Source organism: Cibotium barometz, chromosome 20, assembly GCF_041138505.1.
Source record: "Cibotium barometz isolate CiBa-2024 chromosome 20, ASM4113850v1, whole genome shotgun sequence".
Classification (NCBI taxonomy): domain Eukaryota; kingdom Viridiplantae; phylum Streptophyta; class Polypodiopsida; order Cyatheales; family Cibotiaceae; genus Cibotium; species Cibotium barometz.
Window position 1 is genome coordinate 6443011 of NC_141065.1, and position 24705 is coordinate 6467715.

At 41.2% G+C, this 24705-nt stretch overlaps 1 protein-coding gene across 1 annotated transcript; it reads left to right on the forward strand.

The window, feature by feature from the left end:
* Positions 1-1928: 1928 nt before the first annotated feature.
* LOC147627486 (glycine-rich protein) lies at positions 1929-3493 on the forward strand. Its single transcript, XM_086814399.1, has 2 exons — positions 1929-2060; positions 2286-3493. The coding sequence occupies exon 2, from the start codon at positions 2514-2516 to the stop codon at positions 3174-3176; it is 663 nt and encodes a 220-aa protein (XP_086670525.1). The 5' UTR covers positions 1929-2060; positions 2286-2513; the 3' UTR covers positions 3177-3493.
* Positions 3494-24705: the final 21212 nt, after the last annotated feature.

The following is a 24705-nucleotide window of genomic DNA, read 5'->3' on the forward strand; positions in this document are numbered from 1 at the left end:
TTTTAGAGAGAAAGTGTGCTAACTTTCTAGCTACATGAAAATGTGGTTACATATATGTGGGTGTGTTTATTTATTTATTATATATTTGCACCACAGTACATGATGCTATGTATATGAAAGTACAACAATTCAATATCAAAGTGCATAGTAGTGGAGGATGCCATGAACTATTAAATTTAAACAAGCATGCCATACACTCAATATTAAAGTGCTCAGCCTTGACATGTCACATGGTGTTGAAGTATCGAAACCAACGTTTTGATTTCTTGCACCTATAGCATCGAGAGGACATTGTATTTTCCCGAGGAGGAGCATGAAAGTTCCAAATAGATATACAGGTCTCCTATGCTAACTTTCAAGGTGCACAACTTAAATTTTCAAATAGATATAGTTCTTTTATGCGGTATAGGTGTGTTATAATCACTTTCTAAGTGCTCATATATGAATGTTTTTATGTATGTATTTTGAGAGAGAAATTTGGTAACTTTCAAGGTGCACAACTTAAATTTTCAAATAGATATAGATCTTTTATGTGATATAGGTTTGTTATAGGTCTCTTATGCTAACTTTCAAAGGTGCACAACTTACTTTTTCAAATATATATATTTTGATCTCAGGTGCATAGTCACTTTTATTGTAGGCATTAAAAAATTAATTCTCACTACCGTGGGCATTAATTAGGCTCACCTAAGGTTCACAACCTTAGCCTACGTCTCTCTCTCTCTCTCTGTCCCCCACTTGAGACCGTGCCGATGTCTGGGTATGTCCTGCAACCTCGACTTGGTGTATCTGCAGATGCATACGGTGGAAGCGTCCCAGTGAGCATCTCGAAGAGCACAACACCCAGGCTCCACGTGTCAACATCCCAGTGATACTCCTCTGCAGCTAGCATCTCTGGCGCCATGTATCCCCACATTCCCACCTTGCCTTGCATGACCTGCCCCGGATGACGGATAGTCCGAAGTCGCCGAGCTTGGTCGAGCCCATGTCATTTGGACGCAGAAAGAAGATGTTGCCAGGTTTGATGTCACGTTGCGCCACCCCCTTGCTGTGGTAGTAGAGCAGTGCCTGCACCATGCGCTAAGAGAGAGATGGAATAAACTCTCCGTGTGACAAAGACGGAGACAGAGAGAGAGCAGATGCGGAGAGAGAGAGCCGCCGAGCTTGGTCGAGCCCATGTCATTTGGACGCAGGAAGAAGATGTTGCCAGGTTTGATGTCACGTTGCGCCACCCCCTTGCTATGGCAGTAGAGCAGTGCCTGCACCATGCGCTAAGAGAGAGATGGAATAAACTCTCCCTGTGAGAGAGACGGAGACAAAGAGAGAGTAGATATGCGGAGAGAGAGAGAGAGAGAGAGAGAGAGAGAGAGAGAGAGAGAGAGAGAGAGAGAGAGAGAGAGAGAGAGAGAGAGAGAGAGAGAGAGAGAGACTCTCGCTGTTGGGAGGGATACATATGCGAGTAGTACAGGCCAAGGTGGTGGAAAAAACACATGTCAGAATATACTATAAGTGAAAGATTCCACTTATAGTATAAAATCTACGAAGACGCAGAAAAATAACTGAAGAAAACCTTAGAAATAGCCTTGAAGACCTTCGGAAAAAAAGAATCAATTAATTAATCAACGCCAAAATGTTTTTTGGGGTGCATATTCACTTTCTAAGTGCTCATATATGAATGTTTTCATGTATGTATGTTGAGAGAGTTACACAATTATTTTTATCAATATTTTTAGCTCTTCCACTTGACTATATAGTGTTCTCTATTTCAATTTCACATTGTTTTATATTTCAAGTCTCTAGTTTGGCATTTTTTGGAAACTTGAATTTTCAATTTTATATTTTTAAAAGTAAAAACTATATGTTACTAAAGTTTACCATTTTGTACCTTTTTTTACAAAGGCATGAGAAAAACAAATACAACTTGCAATATCAAGTTGTCCTTTCTATTTGGACTTCTGCAGTAAGGGCTAAAAAACCTATGCATGTGCATTGTCCTCCACATGCCAAATTTTTCTCAAAGGATTGTCTGGCCAGATCGCCGAGCCTTCCATGGTAACCAGGTACTCTCTCTCTCTCTCTCTCTCTCTCTCTCTCGCGCGCGCGCTCGCTCTCTTTCTGAGTTTGGGGTTTGGATCCAGCGAGCGGATTTCACAGTGTTCATGCTGCTTCTTAATCTTAATCTAGGGTTCCAGAAAACCAGGGATCAGATTGTCTTCTTTTGACTGATCTAGTTGGCGATCTTGTAATTAGGGCTTCTCAATCAGTTCATCCTCTTTCTTGTGCAGGATCGAAATTGAATCTGGTGTCATGGAAGGCTTCCCCTTCCTTTGCTAGGCTTTCTTGCTGCACAGGAAAGCGGGCTTATTCAGGTTTCCTGCTGTTTTTAGGGTTGCCTTGGTAGCCCTCTTGTAGACTGGCGAAACGTGGTCTCTATTTCTGGTGATAGAGACTACTTCTGGACCCGAGATCTCACAAATAGGACATACCACTGCATCTTTTTCCTCCACATAGCCATGTCACATAGCCTTGGAGATGCGACGTTCAATGTTGCAACCCTTGTCCACCATTATGGACCCAGAATGCAGAAGCGTTGCAATGAGTGGGTACAGCACAACCTTTCCGCACAGCCTTGTAAGAGCTGGGCCATGTCTGTCATCTGCGGAATTGGCACAGTAGAGGAGAACATATCAGGCCAGATCCCTGTTCAAGATGCTACCGCTCCACCATCTGTTAAGATTGGCACCTACAGAGTAGCCCCAAAGATGTTGGCTTACAAGGCGAGGCGGACCAAGAGACGATCACTTGGTGGAGGTGGGGATGGAGATGATGGGCCTGAATGGGATGAAGGAGGGTTTGGCGGCAGCGGTGGTTGGAGCGGAAGTGATAACGGCCGGGGAGGGAACAACTACTGGGGAGCAAGCTGGAATGAGGAGGGCTGGTGGTGGGAAGATGCAAGCGACGCTGCCTTCAATTTCATATATCAAGTTGCTTGCTGGGTCTCGCTCACACAATGTCTGCAGTTTGCTCTGAAGAAGGTTCTAGACGTGGTTCACAATGGTGTGGACGACTCAGCTGGTGATGCCGGACCTTTTGCTCAATGCTCCTCTGTCTTTGTTCGTCCGGAAGCCAAGGGGACACCAATGCTTACAGATGACTGCATGACCAAGTTGACATGACCTCGAGCATCCACATGACTTGAGTCAATGTAAATATAGCTCCTCTTTTACTCGAGTACAGTGGATTGCGACCCATTTGTATGTGAATAGATCTCTTCTTCTACACATTGTACCAATGGTTCGTGATTGTGCGCTGTTACAACTTCCACTGCTTGCTTGGGTATGCGTGTCCCGGGATGCTGTGGCATGCATTAACTTTTAGAGGAAGGTGAGGCTAAGCTGTCGCCAAGACCTCAGCTGAGACCAGTGCAGCAGTATGTATATATGGTGCCTTTCAGTGTTTCATTGTTTATAAGAATTTGTACATATTCATTTCTTTCGCAGTAGAGTTCCTGGTCCTCTTCTTGACTAGACCTGTTATGTAATTATTGGATTCCATTAGTTAGCTTTGTTGCATAAAGTGAGGCATCTATTCCAAGGGGCTCGATTGTGAACGTCATAAACGTGCTATCTTCTAGATGACCCCAAGTTGGGGGTGGGGGGAAAATACCAGACCTCTCAGCCAGATAGTTGTCTGCTGCCTTGCAGCAGAAAAACTATCTGGGGGTAAAATACTACACCTCTCAGCCAGATAGTTGTCTGCCTGGCAGGCCTGCACATTGGGATGGGCAGCTGGCAGTGACCATCCATTGAGGGGTGGGTGTGGGAAACTGGAGAATGGTTGACAGCAGGTGTGCACAGGCAGCTGGTAGCTTGTGGGCCAGTCAGGCAGCTCCTCCCTGGCAAGAGGTAGGGGCCCTTAAGCTGCCCATGTATAAACACCCCCCCCCCCCCCCGTTTCTCTCTCTATATATATTTTTTTTCAGTCTTTTCATTGGAGCCTCAGCATCGAAACTTCCTGTCTTTTAGTCTGGGGAGCCCAAGGTGCTTTAACACAGCGAAATGCAGCAACCTTGGTATTTGTTGGACGCTATTGGTTTTGAAAGCTTATGATGTTGGAAAGTCAAGGTTGGCCAGCTCTTTAGCATTGGCATTAGACTTGCAAGGAATGAGGTGGGTTTGCTTACTCAATTGGTCCACGATCTTGAGCTCAACCACAAAATTCCTTTAACTGGCCTCCTACGTTAACTCTAGGGTTGTCGGAGGATGAATGCTTTGTAGGCTTTGGTGTATTCTACTGCACCTTCTCTTGATGAAAACAAACATGCTGGTGCACATCTTGCCTCATGTGAGGCCAGTTGGAAAAGTTTAGTGAGATTCTTCATGTTGCCCCTCATTGTGGTGTCTTGCCATTGAGACATGATGTGCCTCTGTGAAGCGCATGGCCTAATTTTGTTTTTGTCCATAGAAAGGTGGTCCTTAAAAGTATAACCATCCATCCTTGATCGTGCACTCTTAAGCAATGCCTTGAATGAACTTGCTTCAAGGGTTTGCAAAATCCTCTAAGAGGTGTATTTGTCCTTCATGGGTGAAAATTACTCACCATAGCAAGTCTTCATTGCTTGGATCAATGATGTCATCTATTGAGAGCGTCTATGAGGCAAGTGAACTCAAAAACACTACCGAAGCTAACGACATAACAAGTCCTATTACAGTTGTTTAGTAGGTATTTGAGGGATTGATGGTGTGTGGATTTGAAATTCCACATCAATGAGGTGGTAGTTCTGCCATTTGTAAAGGGCGTGTACCACCAAAACAAGCTCTGTAGAATGTTTCAACTGTGCATCCGGGCTTTACTACTTTCATTGGTAACAAAAGGCTCGGACATTGTGTTGCAACATAACTCCAATGCTTTCATTACTTGCATCTTAAAAGGTGACAATAGAGGGAACACTGAATGGCATAAGGTTCTTAAGCTTCTCAAACATGCGAGTCCAATGAATACTAGATACTAGATTCTTCACAAAGCTCGAGTAAAACATTATCACATTAACAAGCTTGGTAAATCTATGGATCTGGCAATACTCGTCACATCATAATGGATCTTGAGACTTGGTGAAGATGATGGTGAGACACTCCTTCAATGATATCTATCACCAGAGATAATCAAGTCATCCACATAAACAACTAATAGCATGATCTCTCAGTCTTTTTCACATAATGTGAAAAATCTCCATTGATGGATATCTGAAATCCAATGGTAATAAGATACTTCCTAAACTTGTTTGACCATGCTTCAGGTGTTACTTCAAGCCATACAAGGCTTTACATAACCTGTACACAAGATTTGGGTGTGCAATACTCTCATAATGTGATGCATCATGTATACAAATCACCATGCAAAACTCTCATAATGTGGTGGTCACACCATGTATACTTCGTCTTGCAAACCACCATGCAAGAAAGCATTCTTTACATCCATCTAATGTAAAGATCAACCTTTCGTCTACAGCATAGCTCTCACGATTGTCAAGCAATGATAGCTCTCACGATTGTCATTCTTTTAATTGGACTAAATGCTTCTTTATAGTTTGCACACAATTTTTCGCAACCAACCTTGCCTTATACTTACTCATTGATCCATCCGAGTTATGCTTAACCTTATATACTCACTTACTTCCAATTGCCTTCTTTTCCTTAGGCAAAGGTACTAACTCCCATTTGTATCCAATGTGCCATCTCTTCATGCATGGCATCTTCCCATTTTTTATTTCCAAGTGCTTGCTCAAAACAAGTGGGCTCCCAACTCCTATATTAGTTTAACCATGTAAGCATGATGATGGGCTATATATCCATTATATCTCAAAACAAGTGGGCTCCCAACTCCTATATTAGTTTAACCATGTAAGCATGATGATGGGCTATATATCCATTATATCTCAACCTGTCAACAAGGTATCAAACCCTCATAGACATGTGTACACCTGAATCACTACTAGGAGTCCTCAAAATAGTCTTGATTCTCCTTGCACCAAGAGTTACCACTGACGAAATGCCAAGCTCTTTATCAAGGCTTTGCTCATAGCCACTAGAGTCACCATCCATATATGAGTGACCTAGTGATAGACCAAGCACAAAAGGTTGATCTACTGTTCCTTTCCTTTGCATGATACATGTGTACTTACATTTGTCCTTAACTTGCCTGACCATGGACTAATACCAGATCCACCACTAGTCCAGGTCCACCAAGCATCTGTGATTGTTACTCTACATATGGGGGCAACATCATTACTTCTTACATTTGCATCTTCCGTTGTCTTCACTGGTGCATACTAGTTGCTCATCTCATCAAAGATAATATCTTTGCTTATTCGTATCTTATGAGTGGTAGGCTTCTAATCTACAATCTTTTTGCTTCAAAGCATAACTAATGAAGATGCATTTCTCCGTCCTTAGATGAAACTTTATTCTCACTTCATCGGGAGCATGCACATATGCAATACATCTAAACACTTTCAAGTGAGATACATCCAGTTTTATGCCTTTAAACTTCTATTCACACATTATGTCATGAACATGGGGTTCCTATTCATTATGAAAATATCAGTTTACTACTACTTCAATCCAAAAATAATCTGGCATATTCTTTTCAAACATCGAAGCACATACTTCTATAATGTATCTATTTTTCCTTTCTGGAACACCATTTTGTTACAGAATGTACCTACAGGCAACTCTTGATTCTCTACTTTCTCAACAAATCACTAAACTCATTAAAGAAATATGCTCCCTCTCAAATCCCCAAGGGTCTCCTCGTAGAGCAATCATGAAACATGACTCGAAACTTACAAAACAAAGCCATAAAACATGAAAGGGGTGCAGGCTTGACTCACCAGCCAACCATGACAGCCGCGGGCAAAACCCACAAGACTTGGCTATCCCGACCGAGCTACGAGCTGAGCTAACTAGCAAGATGCACCGACCAATATCTACTCCATGATGTCCCATACCGCCCCACGGAGCTAGCTTCTCGCGGGCCTCGAAACTGTTGCCGGCCTCCAGCTGCATGAAGTAAGTGCACGTCTGCACTAGATCCAGGCTCTTGACCACAGAGCTCTCGCAAAGACTCGCGAGACTCTAACCAACTGACTGACCTTGGCCACCTTTTTGTAGGCTCTTGGCCGGTCATCGGACGTCCACACTTGGGTGCTTGCCCGGCAGGGCATCCCCACTTAGGCGCTCACCCATCACTCTATCCCTACCCTAGCTCGCCAATCAACCGGCCTAGCTCTACACTACCCCAACCCTCGAAGCTAGTCTTGTGTGCGTGTTGCACACGGTAGATACACTCTGTGCACATGACATACTTCCCTTTCTCTAAGAGATCACTCCTAAGCTCAATGAAAACTCAGGGTAGGGTAGTCAATGCCTCCCCTGTAGCGTCCTCCTTAACACGATCCTTCCACTCGATCTTGTATTCTGTGAGCAGTGTATGCCGTAAATGTCTTTCACGAAATCCAAGAATCTTTTTCGGTTCGTGTGGCACAAATATCATATCCTCGACATCTATGATTTCTTGAGGAGTAACTAGCTGATTTGCTCCACCCAGTACTCCCTTAAGTCTACTGACATGAAATACGGGATGAACTTTCACATGAGAAGGCAAGTCCAATTTATATGCAACTAAACCAATCCGGCGTGTAACTTGAAATGGTCTGCAGTATCTGGGGGATAATTTCAGAGATCGGCCTGTGCGTAAAGTCTCAAAATCTTTCGGAATTCGCAAATACACCATCGTTCCTTCAGAGAACTCTCTCAGTGAACGATGTAGAATAAAATTTATCTCTGTCTTGAGTGCTTCTAATAGATTCCTTTGCAACTTGTAATATTTCTTGCATGTCTTGCAAAAAAGTATGTGTTGCATCATGCTGAAGTCCTGAAAATCCCATGGTAACAAGTGATCTACGTTGAAATTCGTACATAAGCATAAAAGGACAAAAATCGGTACTCGTATGCTTAGTACTGTTGTATGCAAATTCTAACATAGGAGGATAATCCTCCCATGAACCTTGTCTTTTGGAGACATGCATAAAGCATGTCCTCCAAAGTCCGATTCACCCTTTCAGTCTGGCCACATCAGATTGAGGCTGATCTGAGGAACTCAGATTCAAAGTTGTTTCCAACTTCTCAAAAACAAGCTGCCAAAAGTCACTTGTAAACTTAGAGTTCCTATCATCACTGACTATGTCTTGCGGTAAACTGTACAGTCTAAACAATTGCTTGATAAACTGCCTTGCTAATTGTGTAGCTGTAACTCTTGTGAATAGGTAAAAATGTAGCCATCTTTTTCAAGCGGTCCACCATAATCCAAATAAAATCGTGGCCTTGACTTGCAAATCTGACACTTGAGGACATAATCTTCTACATACCCTTTTATCTTTGGCCAATAGAAAGTGTGTCTCACTAAAGCTAATGTCTTGTGTACCCCGGGGTGTCCAGTAGAAGGGGCGTCATGACACTCCTTAAGAATCTTGGACCTAATGTATGGAACCTGTGGTACACAAATTTTGTCATTATGGAATAGTAAACCATTCATTATCATTCTCTGGCTTCCTGCAATGTGAATGGTAGGCTGCTTAGTCTTCACTGAGTCTTGGTCAATCAATAAGAAAACTGAGTCTTGGTCAATCAATAAGCTGCCGTCTTGGATCCTCTGCCAATATGGACCAAAATAACTATCAGTCCTGCAAAGCCTTCTCAATGACTAAAATAAGTCAGCGAAAATCTCGGTGAACAACAAAGTATTCACCTCTCTGATCCGACTAAGCGCATCTGCTACACTATTAATGGACCCCTTTCAATAGCGTATCTCAAAATCAAAATCTTGCATTAACTTTGCCCATCTATCTTTTCGTCCTCTCAAATTATCCGCATCACACACATACTTGATTGACTAATGATCAGTCAATACCACAAACTTGAAGCCATATAAATAATGCCTCCAAACCTTGAGAGCATAAATGACAACATAAATTTCTTTCTCAAGGGTTGGCCAATGAGATTGAGTGGTGCCCAACTGAAACCGGCCTCTGATAGAAAACTAGAGTGCGGTAGATTAGCAATCACCCGTCCACTTGTAGTCTAGAAGTGAAAACAAAGCAGATTGGAGCTAGAGTGCCCAAATCTGAAAACACAGCGACACCTGTTGGCCCCAAAGCTTGGCGCCCCTTGCGGTATTTCTTTATTCAATTATAATAATATGAATGGCTGAGTACAACACAAAGATCAGCCAAGAGTTTACACCTGTAAGTCCAATCTGACGGTCCACAAATCCTTCTTAGCACAGAGGATCTATGCACACAGATCTGTGTCTCCAAATAACACACTGTGCCTCCCTCTGATCAGCCAAGATCACTAAGCAGGCCAGCCATGGGCATACATCTGGCATAACTCAAGTGCATGATACATCATCTCAGCTCAAACATACATGTGCTGTCCAAACTCTGTCTCAACCCTTGTCAATCTGCCATACCCCTCCTCTCACAAGGGGCCAGATAACTCATATCTGCAACAGACATCAAGCAGTAGAAAGAGAGATAGATGAACAGAAATGGAGCTTACCAAGTTCAGCTCCTGACACAGCACTGTAGGAAGCAACAGCACCAATCTGTACTTGCAGGCACTTGTATCCACAACCCTGCTTCACACATGTGCTTGTACTTGCCTGTACCCTCCTCCTGATGTTCACTCTTATGCTGTCCTTGAAAGTACAGATCTGAAAAACAGCACTGTACTTGATTGTACTTACCTGTACTTGCCTGTACTTGACGGTACGGTCTTTCTACAGAGAATCAAAAGTAGCCGCCTGCTGGATTTTGCTACTGGTTGCCTGCGCCGTCTGCTACAGTACTGTCCAGCACCTGTACTTGTCCTAGAACTGGCCATACAGTGTACCTGCAGAAAGTACAGAGCTGTACTTGCAATCGTACAACACTGTACAGCCTGTATTCAGCAGTTGCAGGCGCCTGTATCAGTTCCACAGCCCTGCGCTTCTCTGTCCTCAGCAGCACCTGCAGTAGTACAGGGTTGTACGGCTTCTGTACGGCCTGTTTCAGCTCACAGCTTGCAGAAAACAGCAGCTACAGCACAGATACAGCAGCCGCCTCAGTTTCCTTCTTCTTTTCCACGCTAGAGTGTCCCTTTTGCTCCACGACTCCCAAAAGGGAAGAGAGAGAGAGAGAGAGAGAAGAGAGAGAAACACTCCAAAAGTGGCCCTCTTCCCCAAAATAATCCCTAGGGCCCCAAACTTTAATAAGTCCCTAGGGCCACTAAGGCCTAGGGGCAAACTTTAATAAACATTAAAGTTTAATGTTTCTAGTTCCCCCCTTCACACCTAGGGATGTCCACACATCTTAAACTCTGTCCGGGCACCCCCCATGTGAATCATAAAATATTCTGACTCTGCAACCACCATGCCCACACTTGTACTGTTCCATTTTCACAGGGCCATGACATACCCCCCTCTTGAAAAATGGCAAGCGTCCTCGATTGCATTCTGGTGATGCATCAAAATATCCAAAGTGAAATATACAATATGGCAAGATCAGCGTCCCAATCTCTCTAAGCCATATACATGTATCAATATTCACTGCAAACCAATTGCATAGTAATAGTCCAAGTTGTATACCACTGCTGTGAACCATACATATCCACAAAAATCTCATGTGACTAGTATACATATATCATAGAAGTCCCATAAACAGATGTACTGTCAGCCTCAGTACCTTCGGGTGAGATAAAATCTGCACCAAGCGACCTCTAGATGTCTTCTGAGCCTGTCTGTATCAAGGGAGTGGAGGTGCTACCCCCTCTTGAGCATCAGGTAATGCTCCAGACCCATACTCTGCTGAACCTGAATGAGCCACAATAAGAGTCGGCTCTAACTCAAAGGCATCGAGATAAAGCTGCAAAACCTGAGGTGAATCTGTTAAGTCACCTTCCTCCATCCACTTCGCATCCATCGGTGAATAGTTCTTGAACTTCACAAGATAGCGACGGGAAACTTTACCTCGTACCTTCCTTTCTTTATGTGCCAGTATCTGCTCTGGAATCAGAACCTCATCAAGTTCCTCAACTTCCGGCTGAGCCTCATTTGATACATCCTCAGGCACATCCCCACGGAAAGGTCTAAGAAGACTCACGTGAAAAGCACTGTGAATCCTCCAGTGATCTGGTAACTTCAAATGATAGGTTACCTCACCAATCTTTTCCAAAACCTGAAAAGGCCCATAATATCGCATGCTCAACTTAGGGAATAAGCGCTCTTTACCCTTCATCTTCTTGAGTCTAGCCTTTTCAAAGCGCAAAAGAACCCAATCACCCAATGCAAACTGTAAATCACATCTGTGACGGTCTGCGGCTTTCTTTTGCTTCTGCTGAGTTTTCTGGAGGGCCAACTTAACTCTCTTATTTGTATGGTGCCAATTTTGAAGTATTGTCTGACCATGAAAGTCTTAAATGGTTCAGTACCCAAAAGGAGTTAAAAGGTAAGAAGGCTAGATGGGTTGAAATCCTATAAGAGTTTTATTTTCAAATCAAATATAGAAAAGGAAAATTTAATGTCATGGCATGTTAAGGAAACCCTACCCTAACCGTGTCATGGGAAGTTGTCGATCCGTCGAGCTCGAGCATGGCTCAAGAGCTCCACCGTAGCCGCTTATCACCGTCGTCCTCCCACACTCGTTGTCACACCGAGGCGGTTGCTCTAATCGAATGAGTGATGCAAGCTCTCTCACGAAGATCGTGTAGGATCTCCGCAGCAGAAGAGGATCACATTGGCTAGCCTAATCACGAGAGAGAGAGAGAGAGAGAGAGAGAGAGAGAGAGAGAGAGAGAGAGAGAGAGAGAGAGAGGAAGCAAGAGGGAACAAGTGATTAGCACTAATCACTCCCAAACCCTAACCCTAAGCACACATGCTAGATTAGAGTTGCGAGAGAGAGAGAGAGAGAGAGAGAGAGAGAGAGAGAGAGAGAACACTCCACTTCTATTGCACAAATGGAAGAATGAGTTACAAACAAGAGAAATTGGCTTTTATAGTTCCAAGCCTTTTCCCACTAGGTCACCTGGGAGTAAGTGACCCGGGGCGCCCAAAACATAGTTACAAGGCTTTTCTCTATGGTTTGGCCAACTGACCAAGATCCTCTTGTCTTTCCTTTGAAGCTCAATACTTGGGAGCGTCTTTAGGACATTTCCCTCATCAAATGTTAGGATTTACAATATAGCACGAGCACCCATTATATAAGTGTGCGGACATAGTTGTCATAGGAATGCGTTAACCAATATGTGGTTAACATACTCCCCTTCCTGAAGTCGATCACATCCTCGTGAGATCAATGAGAGGTTTTGGTGAAGCACACAGGAAAGTTGCACATGGTTGGTTCTCCTAATTCTCTGAAAATGAGAGGTAGTGGGGAGTTAGTATGATGGAAAGAAGTTAGTGGAGTACTTGTGATTAAGTATCCAGCTAGTCTGATGAGCTCTTATGAGCTTGCTTTTTTGTATATGCCCAGTAGTACTCTTTATTTTGTTTTTTGTGTTTCTTGTGTGTTTTTTTTTTGCCTTTGCAGGACATCCTCATTAGAGGAGTCAGAGTACTTAAATGAGTAGACTAACATGGAATACTTAATGACCAGTATCCCAATGGTATGTGGTATGATTAAAGAGGAGTTAGTAAAACAATGGAGTTAGTAAGCAATTGGCGAGGTGTTATATGCACATTATGTATGCACATTATGTGTGCATATACTAGGAGGCTAACCCACATTAGGCTTGTGAGCATGGGAGCATGGGAAGAACAAGCTCTAGTGGAGCATGGGTTAGGACTAACCTTAAGGGTTAAGGTTAGGGTCAGGCATCCAAGGGTACATGGGAAATGGAGAGTCAAGAGTCACTTGAGGGCCCTCCTATATAATCGGGGCATCCAAGGGTACATGGGAAATGGAGAGTCAAGAGTCACTTGAGGGCCCTCCTATATAATAGGGGCATGGGGCATACTCAAGGGAGGCTTGGAGGTTTGGGGCTTGTGAGGCCAAGGTTATGTTATGCTCTCTTGTGTAGAGGATCATATCTACTCACCTACCATTTCACACTATAGCTACATGCTATTGGATTGGAGTTATACCTCTTGCTGGTATGGGATATCAAGGTAGAGGTATGATGTATTTCATTATATTTCATGTGTGTATCCCTTGGGCTTGGGGGTGGTCGGGTGGATGAGGTTATGCTTGATTTATGCATGTTTATGCATAACAATTATCTAGAGAGATCTTAGGGTTTTAACAATGGTATCAGAGCAATCTCTAGTTAATTGTTGTTGATTTTTTTTATTGCAAATTTTTATAAATTTTTTAAGTAAATTTTACTATTTACTAATAAAAATATTATTTTATTGATTTGTGTTGATGATTTACACGTGGATCATCGATATAGCGATTGGAACGCGTGTTACTACTACTCAATGGACGAATCGACATTGCGGAGGAATTTCGTGAGTTTAATGCTATTTTTTTCTATTTTTTATGGTTTAAAATAAGCATTAATGGAAATTTTTACAAAAATACCACATATTTTATTGTGGATATTTTTGGTAGAATGGATTTCCTAAATTTTTAAAATTTTTAGGAATTTTTTTCTAATTTTTTAGAAATTTTTTGAGCATTTTTATGGTTAAAATGTATTTTTTATACATTTTTGCGGGTTTTTCCGCAGGTATGCGATCAAATTTCTACCAATTTTCTGCTGAAATGTAGTAGGGGGCAGCATGTTGATGCATAAAATGCTCTCTCGTGTGTGTGGGACCCTCTCTGCCTCTCAAATCTAATTTTTCTCCCGCCCATGTGAATTTCTCTTAAAAGGGATTTTTAAAATTAGATATTAATCATAATTAATATTTAATTATGATTAGGATTAGTTTAATTAAAAAAGATTAATTAAAACTTAATTAGCCTCCTCTCTAACAGAGAAGGAGAGGGTGGAGAGAGAAGGGAGTGGAGAAGATGGAGAGGAGAGAAGAGTGAGGAGAGAGAATCTCTCCCTCTCTCTCAGTTATTTTCGTGCAGGCGGCTGGGGGAGGGCACTGCAGCCCGGACGGTGAAATTTGCCCCCCCCCATAATACGTTTTTTTAAAAGTTTTTTTTTAAAACCTTAGTTATAAAAGGTTTTTTAAAAGCTTATAAAAAGCTTTTTTTTAAAGGCTTTAAAATATATTACAAAAGAGTTTTTATTTTCAAAAAATCTTGAAAAAGGGATAAGAGATATTATAAAAATTTTACCTCTCTGAGATATTTTATTTTCCCTCTGGAAATTTATTTTTTTCTTGGAATCTCTTGGCTTTCCACTTTCCTAAAACCTTTTGGCTTTTCGAATTTCGGAAAATCTTTTGACCTTTCGGATTCCGGAAACTTTTGAGCTTTCACATTTTGATTTTTTTTGTCTTTTCATTTTCCAAAAACTTTTGGCTTTCCGTATTCCGTATTCCGGGAAAACCGTTGGCGTTCGGAGTATATTAAATTTTTAAAAAAAATCTTATAAATTATGGAAAAATTAGACAAAGGTTATGAAAAATGTGGGGTTGGTGTTTGGCATGTGGTGTGTCCATTCGGGCGCCCGTGACCATTCAAATTCCTTTACAAATATATTTTTTGACCTAAAAATTTAGAAAACCCATTAAAATTGTAAATTTTCATTGGATTTGAGAATTGTCAGGGCAGAATTGGAAATTTCATGAACGATGGGATTCTCAAGAAAAATTAGGAATATTATAGAAATTATTTTTAAAAATCTTAGAAATTGGTATTTTTTAAAATATCAATGGTATTTTGGTAAATTAAATTACTAAAATTTTTTGGAAAAATATAGGTTTGGAATGCCATAAGATAGGTTTGGTGGAATTCAAAATTATCGTATTTTGAGGCCCTATTAAATTAGAAAAAATTAGAAAAATATCATGATAATTCTTTTTCTCGAGAATTTAATATTTTCGAGGGTTATTTAATGTTGAAGTACGTTTTCTCATGCTGCTGACATTAGATAGATGCATGTTATTCGCATATTATTAATACGATTATACCTCGTATTAGTAGATATTTCTGTTTGGATTAATTCTAAACGATGTTTTCATGATTTTTTGCCATTGTTTAGCCATTCTTTTGTTGAAAAACAGGTAGAGAGGAGACACACACACAGGAGAAAACCCTAATGTATATTGCAAACCCTAACCAAAGAGGGAAGCTATCTCCCATCTCACACAATGCATAAAGCCATAATCCATAATACACAAGACATACTATGAGTTGTGTCCACACACTACTAACCCTAGCTAATGTCCACACACTACTAACCCTAGCTAATGTCCACACACTATGACCAGCTGGACGCGGTCATTTATGTCTCACGCATGCTGCTACCTAACATGCGAGCACATAGCACAGCTGGCACACACTGACATCGAGCTTGAATCTCAACAGCCCCTCTTAAGCTCATGTACTGCCATAGATGAAGATGTAGATGAGCTTGGGCTATCAAAGCTCTCAACATCTTTTTGGACATGTTCCTTAAGTTTTTTAATGATGGCTATAATCTGAGTTCAAAGTGTGTCTCACCTTTGAAACTTTTCCGTGATAATTTATTTTGCACTTTTTTTAAGTGTGGTCTATGCTTAATTTATTAAGCCTAAGACAGATTCTATCATGGGTTAGTTGATCGGTTTGTTTTGGTGGATTTTATTGGATGTTTTCCAAGTTTTATATGGACTCATCAAGTTCTGCCTATATCACTTGTGTGTCTAGGGGTTTTTTATTGAGTGCTACACACATGTGTTTCACTTGCTTACTTTGGAGTTTTGCTTGAACGACACCACATTCATATATGTTGCCATATACATAGGCAGTGATGTGTGTGAACACACTTAGGACCGCCGGGGCACTTTTTCCCTCTTTAGGAGGTTTTTTCCCCCGGCTTGTATATACGCCCATCATTCTAGGGCTAACTTATCTTTTGTACATTGACACAATCTAATACACTTTGTGTTGTGTGCATTCTTGCTTCTTCTTCTCCAAGCTTTGTGGGCTTTCCTGCAACCCTAATTCCAACAATTGGTATCAGAGCAGGCATCGGCTCCCAGGGCTACACCGCCAGCACCCTCCGACTCACGTTCTCCAATTGAGGTGAGCTTTCACGAGCACTTCCAGGTCCCTATACTCTGCAAACAAGCCCGTAGGGTTTTGCGTTCTCAGAAATCGCATCTGAGGTCGTTTCGGGCTCCGTTTTTGCATTTCAAGTTTTGCACAGGTGTTTTCGTCATTTTCTGCAGAAATTTGGACAGTGCAGTTTTCTGCAAAACAGGCATACGTACTCTATTGTGGATCGTGCTACACAGCACGAGTTGTTTTTTGTTCAGTGTTTGCTTCATTACAGGTAGCTTTTGCATCAGTTTTAGTCAGTGGCCATGGCTGATAACAGCAGTGATGTATTTCGCATGTTATCTGCTGATGACAAATTGGATGGAGACAGCAACTACCCACTTTGGGCATACATGATGCAGCATGTTTTGGTTGCAAAAGGAGTGTGGAACATTGTGCAGGGTATGGATGTACGTCCAGGTTCTGTGGATGTAGGATCTGTTGAGGATGTTATAGGTTCTAGCAGCTCTACTGTTACTGCTGTTTTACCCACTGCTGAACAAGCTCATTGGGATGGTAAAGATGTGCAGGCTCATGCCTTGATTGCACTTTCTGTCAAACGTAACATCATCCCACATATTTGTTCAGCTAAAACAGCAAAACAGGTTTGGGATATTTAGCTGGTTTGTATGCAGGTCGTAACGAGGCAAAAATCGCTTACTTGCGTAAAGAGCTAGAATTGAAGATTATGCAAGAAGATGATGACATGAATGTTTTTCTTGCTAAGATTAAAGATCTCAAAGAACAGTTGATTTTTGCAGGTGAGATTATTCCTGATCATTCTCTTGTGTAGACTGTTCTTGATGCTTTACCTGAGACATATCAGACTTTTGCTTCCACGTGGAGACTTCTTAATGAGGACAGACCTGATGCTATCAAGTATGATACTCTAGTCAACAAGCTCTTGCAAGAAGCGTAGTCCAGGCAAAACAGGGCCAGGCAGCGTGCAGTTGATCAAGCATTTATTGCTGCCCAGCAGCAGCAGAGAAGAAGTGGTAAGGCAGTCCCTTCCACTGTTTTTTCTCCTATTAGTAGGTCTGCAACTTCTTCTCCTTCCACAGGTAGCAACAATAAGTCTGAGAAGGCTCTTGATAGAGGCAAGAAAAAGACCAGGTGCAACTATTGTAAGGCAAATGATCATGTCATTAAGAATTGCCCTAAGCTAAAGGCTAAAGAGGCAAAGAAGAAAGAGTCAAATGCAGCCACAATAGTGGATGCTTCTACAAATGCAGATTCTGCAAATGTTGTGCAGGATACAAAATGGGCGTTTAGCGTGTATTGCCAGTATGACCCATCTGTACATGATGCATGTTTGGCAGTTTCTGTTGACTCTCATGTATACAGTGGTGCTACAAAGCACATTACCTCGCATCATGATATGTTCACTTCTCTTGAGGCTATCCCTAATGGGAATACTATCACATGTGCCAATAATGCTTCTTACCTAGTGAAGGGCATTGGTAAAATTATGCTTACTGCTGCAAATGGCAGTGTTTTCACACTTTCAGATGCTTTGTATGTGCCAGGGATAAAGAAGAATCTATTGTCTGTCTCTGCGCTTGCTAGACTTGGATTTGTAATCAAATTTGTGGATGACAGATGTACTGTTAATGATTTGACTTCTGGTGATACGATTATTGTATCTGGCAACTTGTTTCGTGGGTTGTATAGGCTCAATTCTTATGACAAGTGTGTGGAAGATTCAGCAAATGCAGTTTCTGATGAAAAGGCAGTTTCAGATGCAAAAGTATGGCATGCTCGTTTTGGTCATCTGTACTTTGCTAGTTTACTGCGTTTGCAGAAATTTGATATGGTTGCTTCATTGCCCCCTCTTGAGGCACCATTGAAACATGTTTGTGAAGGCTGTATTTTGGGCAAAATGCAGCGTTTTGCATTTCCAAAGGATGGTTCTGTGCGGGCCACTCGCAAATTGCAACTTGTACATAGTGATGTATGTGGGCCTATGCAAACTCCGTCATTTGGTAAACACTTGTACTTCATGACTTTCATTGATGATTACTCAAGGCATGCATGGGTATATCCACTGAAGGCAAAGTCCGAAGTGTTTTTGTGCTTCAAACAGTTTTTGCTTATGGTTGAAAATGTATCCAATTGTACTGTGGGCACCCTCCGTTCTGATCGAGGGGGGTACTTGTCTAAAGAGTTTGATGCATTTCTGGCTAGTCGTGGGATAAAACACCAATGTACAGTGCCGTATACCCCTCAACAAAATGGCGTTGTTGAGAGGAAAAATAGGTCACTTATGGAGATGGCACGATGTATGGTCAAGAGCCAAGCTTTGCCACATGCGTTTTGGCTTGAGGCTGTCATGTGTGCTGCATATGTACTCAATAGGTGTCCCACTAAGGCCTTGCAGTCTATTACTCCATACAAAGCTTGGTATGGTAGGAAGCCTTCTATTGGTCACTTACGTGTCTTTGGTTGCTTGGCCTATGCTTTAGTGCCTGTGCAACAACGCAGAAAATTGGATGATAAGGCTGTCAAATGCATTTTTGTTGGTTACAGTGCTGAGAGCAAGGGTTACAGATTGTATCATCCGCAGTCAAAGCGTATCTTGATTAGTCGAGATGTTGTTTTTGTGGAAGATGCTGTGCAGCCTTTGTTATCATGTACCAAAGAGACAGGTGTGAGCTCACGGGATGTATTTGATACGCTGTTGCTTCTCTTTACAGGTGGGAATTCAAATGTAAGTCCTAATGAGGCAAATATTCAGCCTATGCAGATTTCAAACGACATCATAGATCAGCCTATTTTTGATGCAAATTTACAAGATGTAATTCATGAGGATAGGGCTGAAAATGAGCAGGCTAGAGGTATGCCTAAATGGCTGGTGCAAACCTTGCGTGATAGTAAGATTGATGCACCTATGTCTAGTCGTACTCGTTCAAGTTTTCAGCATGCCTCTTATGCATCAGATTGTTATGCTTTGGCTGTGTCTAGTATGTGTGAAGAGGAAGAACCTCTTTCATTTGATGAGGCACAAAATTCAGAAAATTGGTTGGCTGCAATGCAAAGTGAATATGATGCTATAATGAAGAATGGTACATGGTCTTTGTGTGATTTGCCTATTGGTAAAAAGGCCATTGGATCTAAGTGGGTTTTTAAATTGAAACGAAAGGCAGATGGCAGTGTTGATCGCTATAAGGCTAGACTTGTTGCAAAGGGTTATGCTCAAGAAAAGGGCATTGATTTTGATGAGACCTTTGCTCCCACTTGTCGTATGACTACCATTCGTAGCATTTGTGCATTGGCAGCTCATAATGGTTGGAATGTACATCAGTTGGACATAAAGACTGCATTCTTGAATGGAGATTTGCATGAGGAGGTGTATGTATCGCAGCCTTGTGGTTTTGTTCAAAAAGGGCAGGAAAACAAAGTGTGCAAGTTGAAAAAGGCTTTATATGGTTTAAAGCAAGCTCCACGAGCTTGGTATGAAAAGATACATGCATATTTGACTGCACATGGTTTTCAGAATAGTCCAACAGAAAGCACTTTGTATATTAAACGTGTGGATGATGTACATCTAATTATTGCTCTCTATGTCGATGACATGCTGCTCACAGGACCAAATGAGAGTCATATTGCTAATTTTAAGGCTGACTTGAATGCCTCTTTTGAGATGTCAGATTTGGGGCATTTGCATCATTATTTGGGGATACAATTTAAGCAGTGTGATGGAGGTATTGCTTTCTGTCAGACAAAGTATATTGAGACATTGTTGCGGAGATTTGGCCTTAAAGACTGCAAGCCTATTCCTACTCCAATGGAGACAGGTTTGAAGTTGAGTCTTCATGATGCTGGAGATCACTTTGATGTCACACTCTATCAGACAGCTGTTGGTTGCCTCATTTATGTATGCATTACGAGGCCGGACATTCAGTTTGCAGTCTCACAGGTGAGCAGGTTTATGCATAGACCAGGGTCTCAGCATTGGAAGGCAGTTAAACGCATCTTTCGCTACTTGAGTGGCATCATACATCTTGGGTTGTTTTATCCCAAGGGGGGATCGTTGCCGCCAGATTTACATGCCTTTTTGGACTCAGATTGGGCTGGTTGCTATGACACAAGAGTGTCCACAAGTGGTTTTTGTTTCATGCTCGGTAGCTCATGCATATCTTGGTTGAGCAAGAAGCAACCTACTGTGGCCACTTCTAGTTATGAAGTTGAGTACAGGGCAGCTTTCACAGCTACGGTTGAGTGTGTGTGGCTCAGACGGCTTATGGCTGATTTGGGTGTTGGACAGGAGTCTGCCACCTCTATCTACACTGACAATCAGAGCGCATTGGCAGTTGCGAGAAACCCAGTTTTTCATGCTCGCACAAAGCACATTGAGGTGCATTATCACTATGTCAGGGAGAGACTCTCAGCAGGAAAAGATCAGCTTGGCCTATGTGCCAACACAGGACAACCTCGCCGATCTTTTCACAAAGGCGCTTCCTCGTGAGAAGTTCGAAGCTTTCCGCAAAGCTTTGGGCTTGCTCCCCTTTGTGGATTGATCTACTTCGGGCATGGCACTCCCCTATACATGAGTGCCAGCTCTCGTTCACACCATCACTCCTAGGGGGGATTTGTTGCCATATACATAGGCAGTGATGTGTGTGAACACACTTAGGACCGCCGGGGCACTTTTTCCCTCTTTAGGAGGTTTTTTCCCCCGGCTTGTATATACGCCCATCATTCTAGGGCTAACTTATCTTTTGTACATTGACACAATCTAATACACTTTGTGTTGTGTGCATTCTTGCTTCTTCTTCTCCAAGCTTTGTGGGCTTTCCTGCAACCCTAATTCCAACAATATACTCCGGATTGATGAGTTGGCCACCAATTTTAATGCTTCTCTTGGCATGATTAATGTCCATTAGATGGTATGCATTGATTTTTATGATCAACTATGGTTTTCATGGATTCGAGGAGCTTCTATGCTTTTATCCATGGTTTTATAAGGATCTTTTGATCTTTTGATCTTTTGGATAATTTCATGTGCTTTGAGGGTAGCATTTGCCTTCGTTTTTTACACGTAATTTTAGAGTATATTTCTTATACTCTTATACATATTCCAACTTGGAGATCTAGTTGCTTATGTATCTAGGTGAGTTATTTTTTAACCCTAACTTTATTGTGTATTGGGTGGTTATCATTAGAAAGGCGCCAATGATTCAAAATTCTTTTCTAATGATATACTCGATAAGGGTTATTCCTTGATGTAGTCTCAAGAATATAGAGACAGGTTTTAGTATGTGAAAGTCTGGGATAAGGCCATTTTATTCCTTATATATAGGATTTTATTCATATTTCCTAGACGGCATACTAGGGAGTTTTCAAATTGTTAAGGTATGTATGGGTGGTATCATGGTGGTATGGGACGCTAGTGATCCCTCACATGTATTATCTTATGGGATAATTTGGGCTCAAGATTGTTGCTTTGCTTACATCACTTAGCATGTTGACCTCAACATTCAAAGACAATCTCATTTTCTAAATTCACTAGAAGTTATAGTGTGGGCATTCTCTAGATAAACTTCTTTTATCTATAGCCTGCATGTTTTGATGAGTGTAATCTCATTGATATTTTCATTTGTTGAAATCTCTTTCTTTAGAGTTCAATGAGTTTATCTTGTTGTGTTCGGATTAAGGAAATTTGGATTTTTCCTTTGTTGGCATTTCTTTCTCTAGTTCCGTACTTTAGGTGATTTATGCAGTAAACCTGATGGTTTACCGATGGACATATGTGACTCATCGAGACGGTGATGACTCTCTATGTTGATATGGGTAACTCAAGACGTCGATTATTCCATGTGCACATGTGGGTATGTCGGGGTGCCGATGAATCCCTGGTTCCTGCTGTTATAATGCTTGTCTTTCTACTTTATTCCGAATGGTTTACAACGAGGAAATTACTTTGAGTATGAATTCCTCACATCATACGCAATCTGATGCAAACATAGCGTATGAATCAGATTGTAGAGGATATGCTTCGTGTATATGTCTCTTGAAAAGCATCAAATTGGAAAAAATATCTTCTAATGATGGAATTTGCCTATAACAGTTTTAAACATATGGCTATTGGTTTTAGTCCATTCATGCTTATGTATGGGTAATAGCCTAGGGCACCTATTGATGTCGGTGTTAAGGACATCGAGCTTGATGCATCGAGGGATTTCTTGCGTGATATGCAGGAAATGCTGTTCGAAGCTCGGGATTCTATCAGGAGTGCTCAGGATAGGGCACGATTTTATGCTGATAGGGGATGCTCATCTCGGTCTTTTGCACCAGGAGCATTGGTTTATTTTAATGTTCCTAAAGATTCTCAGACTTTGTCAATAGGAAAATGCTCGAATTTATCTCCTAGATATTGTGGTCCATTTTGATTTATACATCGGATTGGCACGGTTGCGTATGAACTAAAACTACCTCTAATTGTTAGAGTTCATCCAGTCTTTCATATCAATAGTTTGAAAGGGAAACTAGGAGGTGAGGATAACACAATTACTCCTCAAGAACTCATTGAAGTCGAAGAATTATCCTATGTTCCACATGAACCTGATAAGGTACTTGAATTCAGGGAAAGAAAACTTTGTAGTTGACTAATCCTTGAGGTTAAAATTAGGTGGAAAGATAGGAAAATAGAGGATTCGACTTGGGAGTTGGTTGAGATTGTTTAGCGTAGTTCTCCTTTTCATTGCAAGAGTGCAATGTTTTGAGAGAGGGGAAGTATGTTATATGTACATTAGGTGTGCATATACTAGGAGGCTAACCCACATTAGGCTTGTGTGCATGGGAGCATGGGAGCATGGGAAGAACAAGCTCTAGTGGAGCATGGGTTAGGACTAACCTTCAGGGTTAAGGTTAGGGTCAGGCATCCAAGGGTCACACATGGGAAATGGAGAGTCAAGAGTCACTTCAGGGCCCTCCTATATAATAGGGGCATGGGGCACACTCAAGGGAGGCTTGGAGGCTTGGAGGTTTGGGGCTTGTGAGGCCAAGGTTATGTTATGCTCTCTTGTGTAGAGGATTATATCTACTCACCTACCATTTCACACTATTGCTACATGCTATTGGATTGGAGTTATACCTCTTGCTGGTATGGGACATCAAGGTAGAGGTATGATGTATTTCATTATATTTCATGTGTGCATCCCTTGGGCTTGGGGGTGGTCGACGAGTGCATGAGTTTATGCCTGATTTATGCATGTTTATGCATAACAATTATCTAGAGAGATCTGAGGGTTTTAACAGTGGTATTAGAGCAATCTCTAGTTAATTGTTGTTGATTTTTTCTTATTGCAAATTTTTATATTTTTTTAGTATATTTTATTATTTACTAATAAAAATATTATTTTGTTGATTTGTGTTGATGATTTGCACGTGGATCGTCGATATGGCAATTGGAACGCGTGTTACTACTATTCAATGGACGAATCGACATTGCGGGGGAATTCTGAGTTTAATGCTATTTTTTCCTTTTTTTGTGGTTTAAAATAAGCCTTTATGAAAATTTTTACAAAAATACCACATACTTTACTGTGGATATTTTTGGTAGAATGGATTCCCTAAATTTCTAGAATTTTTAGGAAATTTTTTCTATTTTTTGAGCATTTTTATGGTTAAAAATGTATTTTTTATACATTTTTGTGGGTTTTTCCACGGGTATGCGATCAAATTTCTACCGATTTTCTGCTAAAATGCAATAGGGACAGCATGTTGATGCATGAAATGCTCTCCCGTGTGCGTGGGACCCTCTCTGCCACCTCTCTCAAATCTGATTTTTCTCGTCTATTTTTTTCTCGCACCCGTGTGAATTTCTCTTAAAAGGGATTTTTTAAATCAAATATTAATCATAATTAATATTTAATTATGATTGGGATTAGTTTAATTAAAAAAATTAATTAAAACTTAATCAACCTCCTTTCTAAGAGAGAAGGAGAGGGTGGAGAGAGAAGGGAGTGGAGAAGATGGAGAGGAGAGAAGAGTGAGGAGAGAGAATCTCTCCCTCTCGCAGTTATTTTTGTGCAGACGGGGGGCGGGGGGGCTGTACTGCAGCCTGACGGCGAAATTAACCCCCCCTCCCATAATACATTTTTTAAAAGTTTTTTTAAAACCTTAGTTATAAAAGGTTTTTTTTAAAGCTTATAAAAAGCTTTATTTTAAAAAAAAAAGAGGCTTTAAAATATATTACAAAAGAGTTTTTATTTTCAAAAATTTTTGAAAAAGGGATAATAAGAGATATTAGAAAATTTTTACCTCTCTCAGATATTTTATTTTCCCTTTGGAAATTTATTTTTTTTAAAATCTCTTGGCTTTCCGTTTTCCCGAAACCTTTTGGCTTTTTGAATTTCGGAAAAACTTTTGACCTTTCGGATTCCGGAAACTTTTGAGCTTTCACATTCTGATTTTTTTTGTCTTTTCATTTTCCATAAACTTTTGGCTTTCCGTATTCCAGGAAAACCATT

Coding starts and splice junctions, on each gene's coding strand:
- LOC147627486 (XM_086814399.1), top strand. CDS start 2,514: ATGTCACATAGCCTTGGAGATGCGACGTTCAATGTTGCAACCCTTGTC.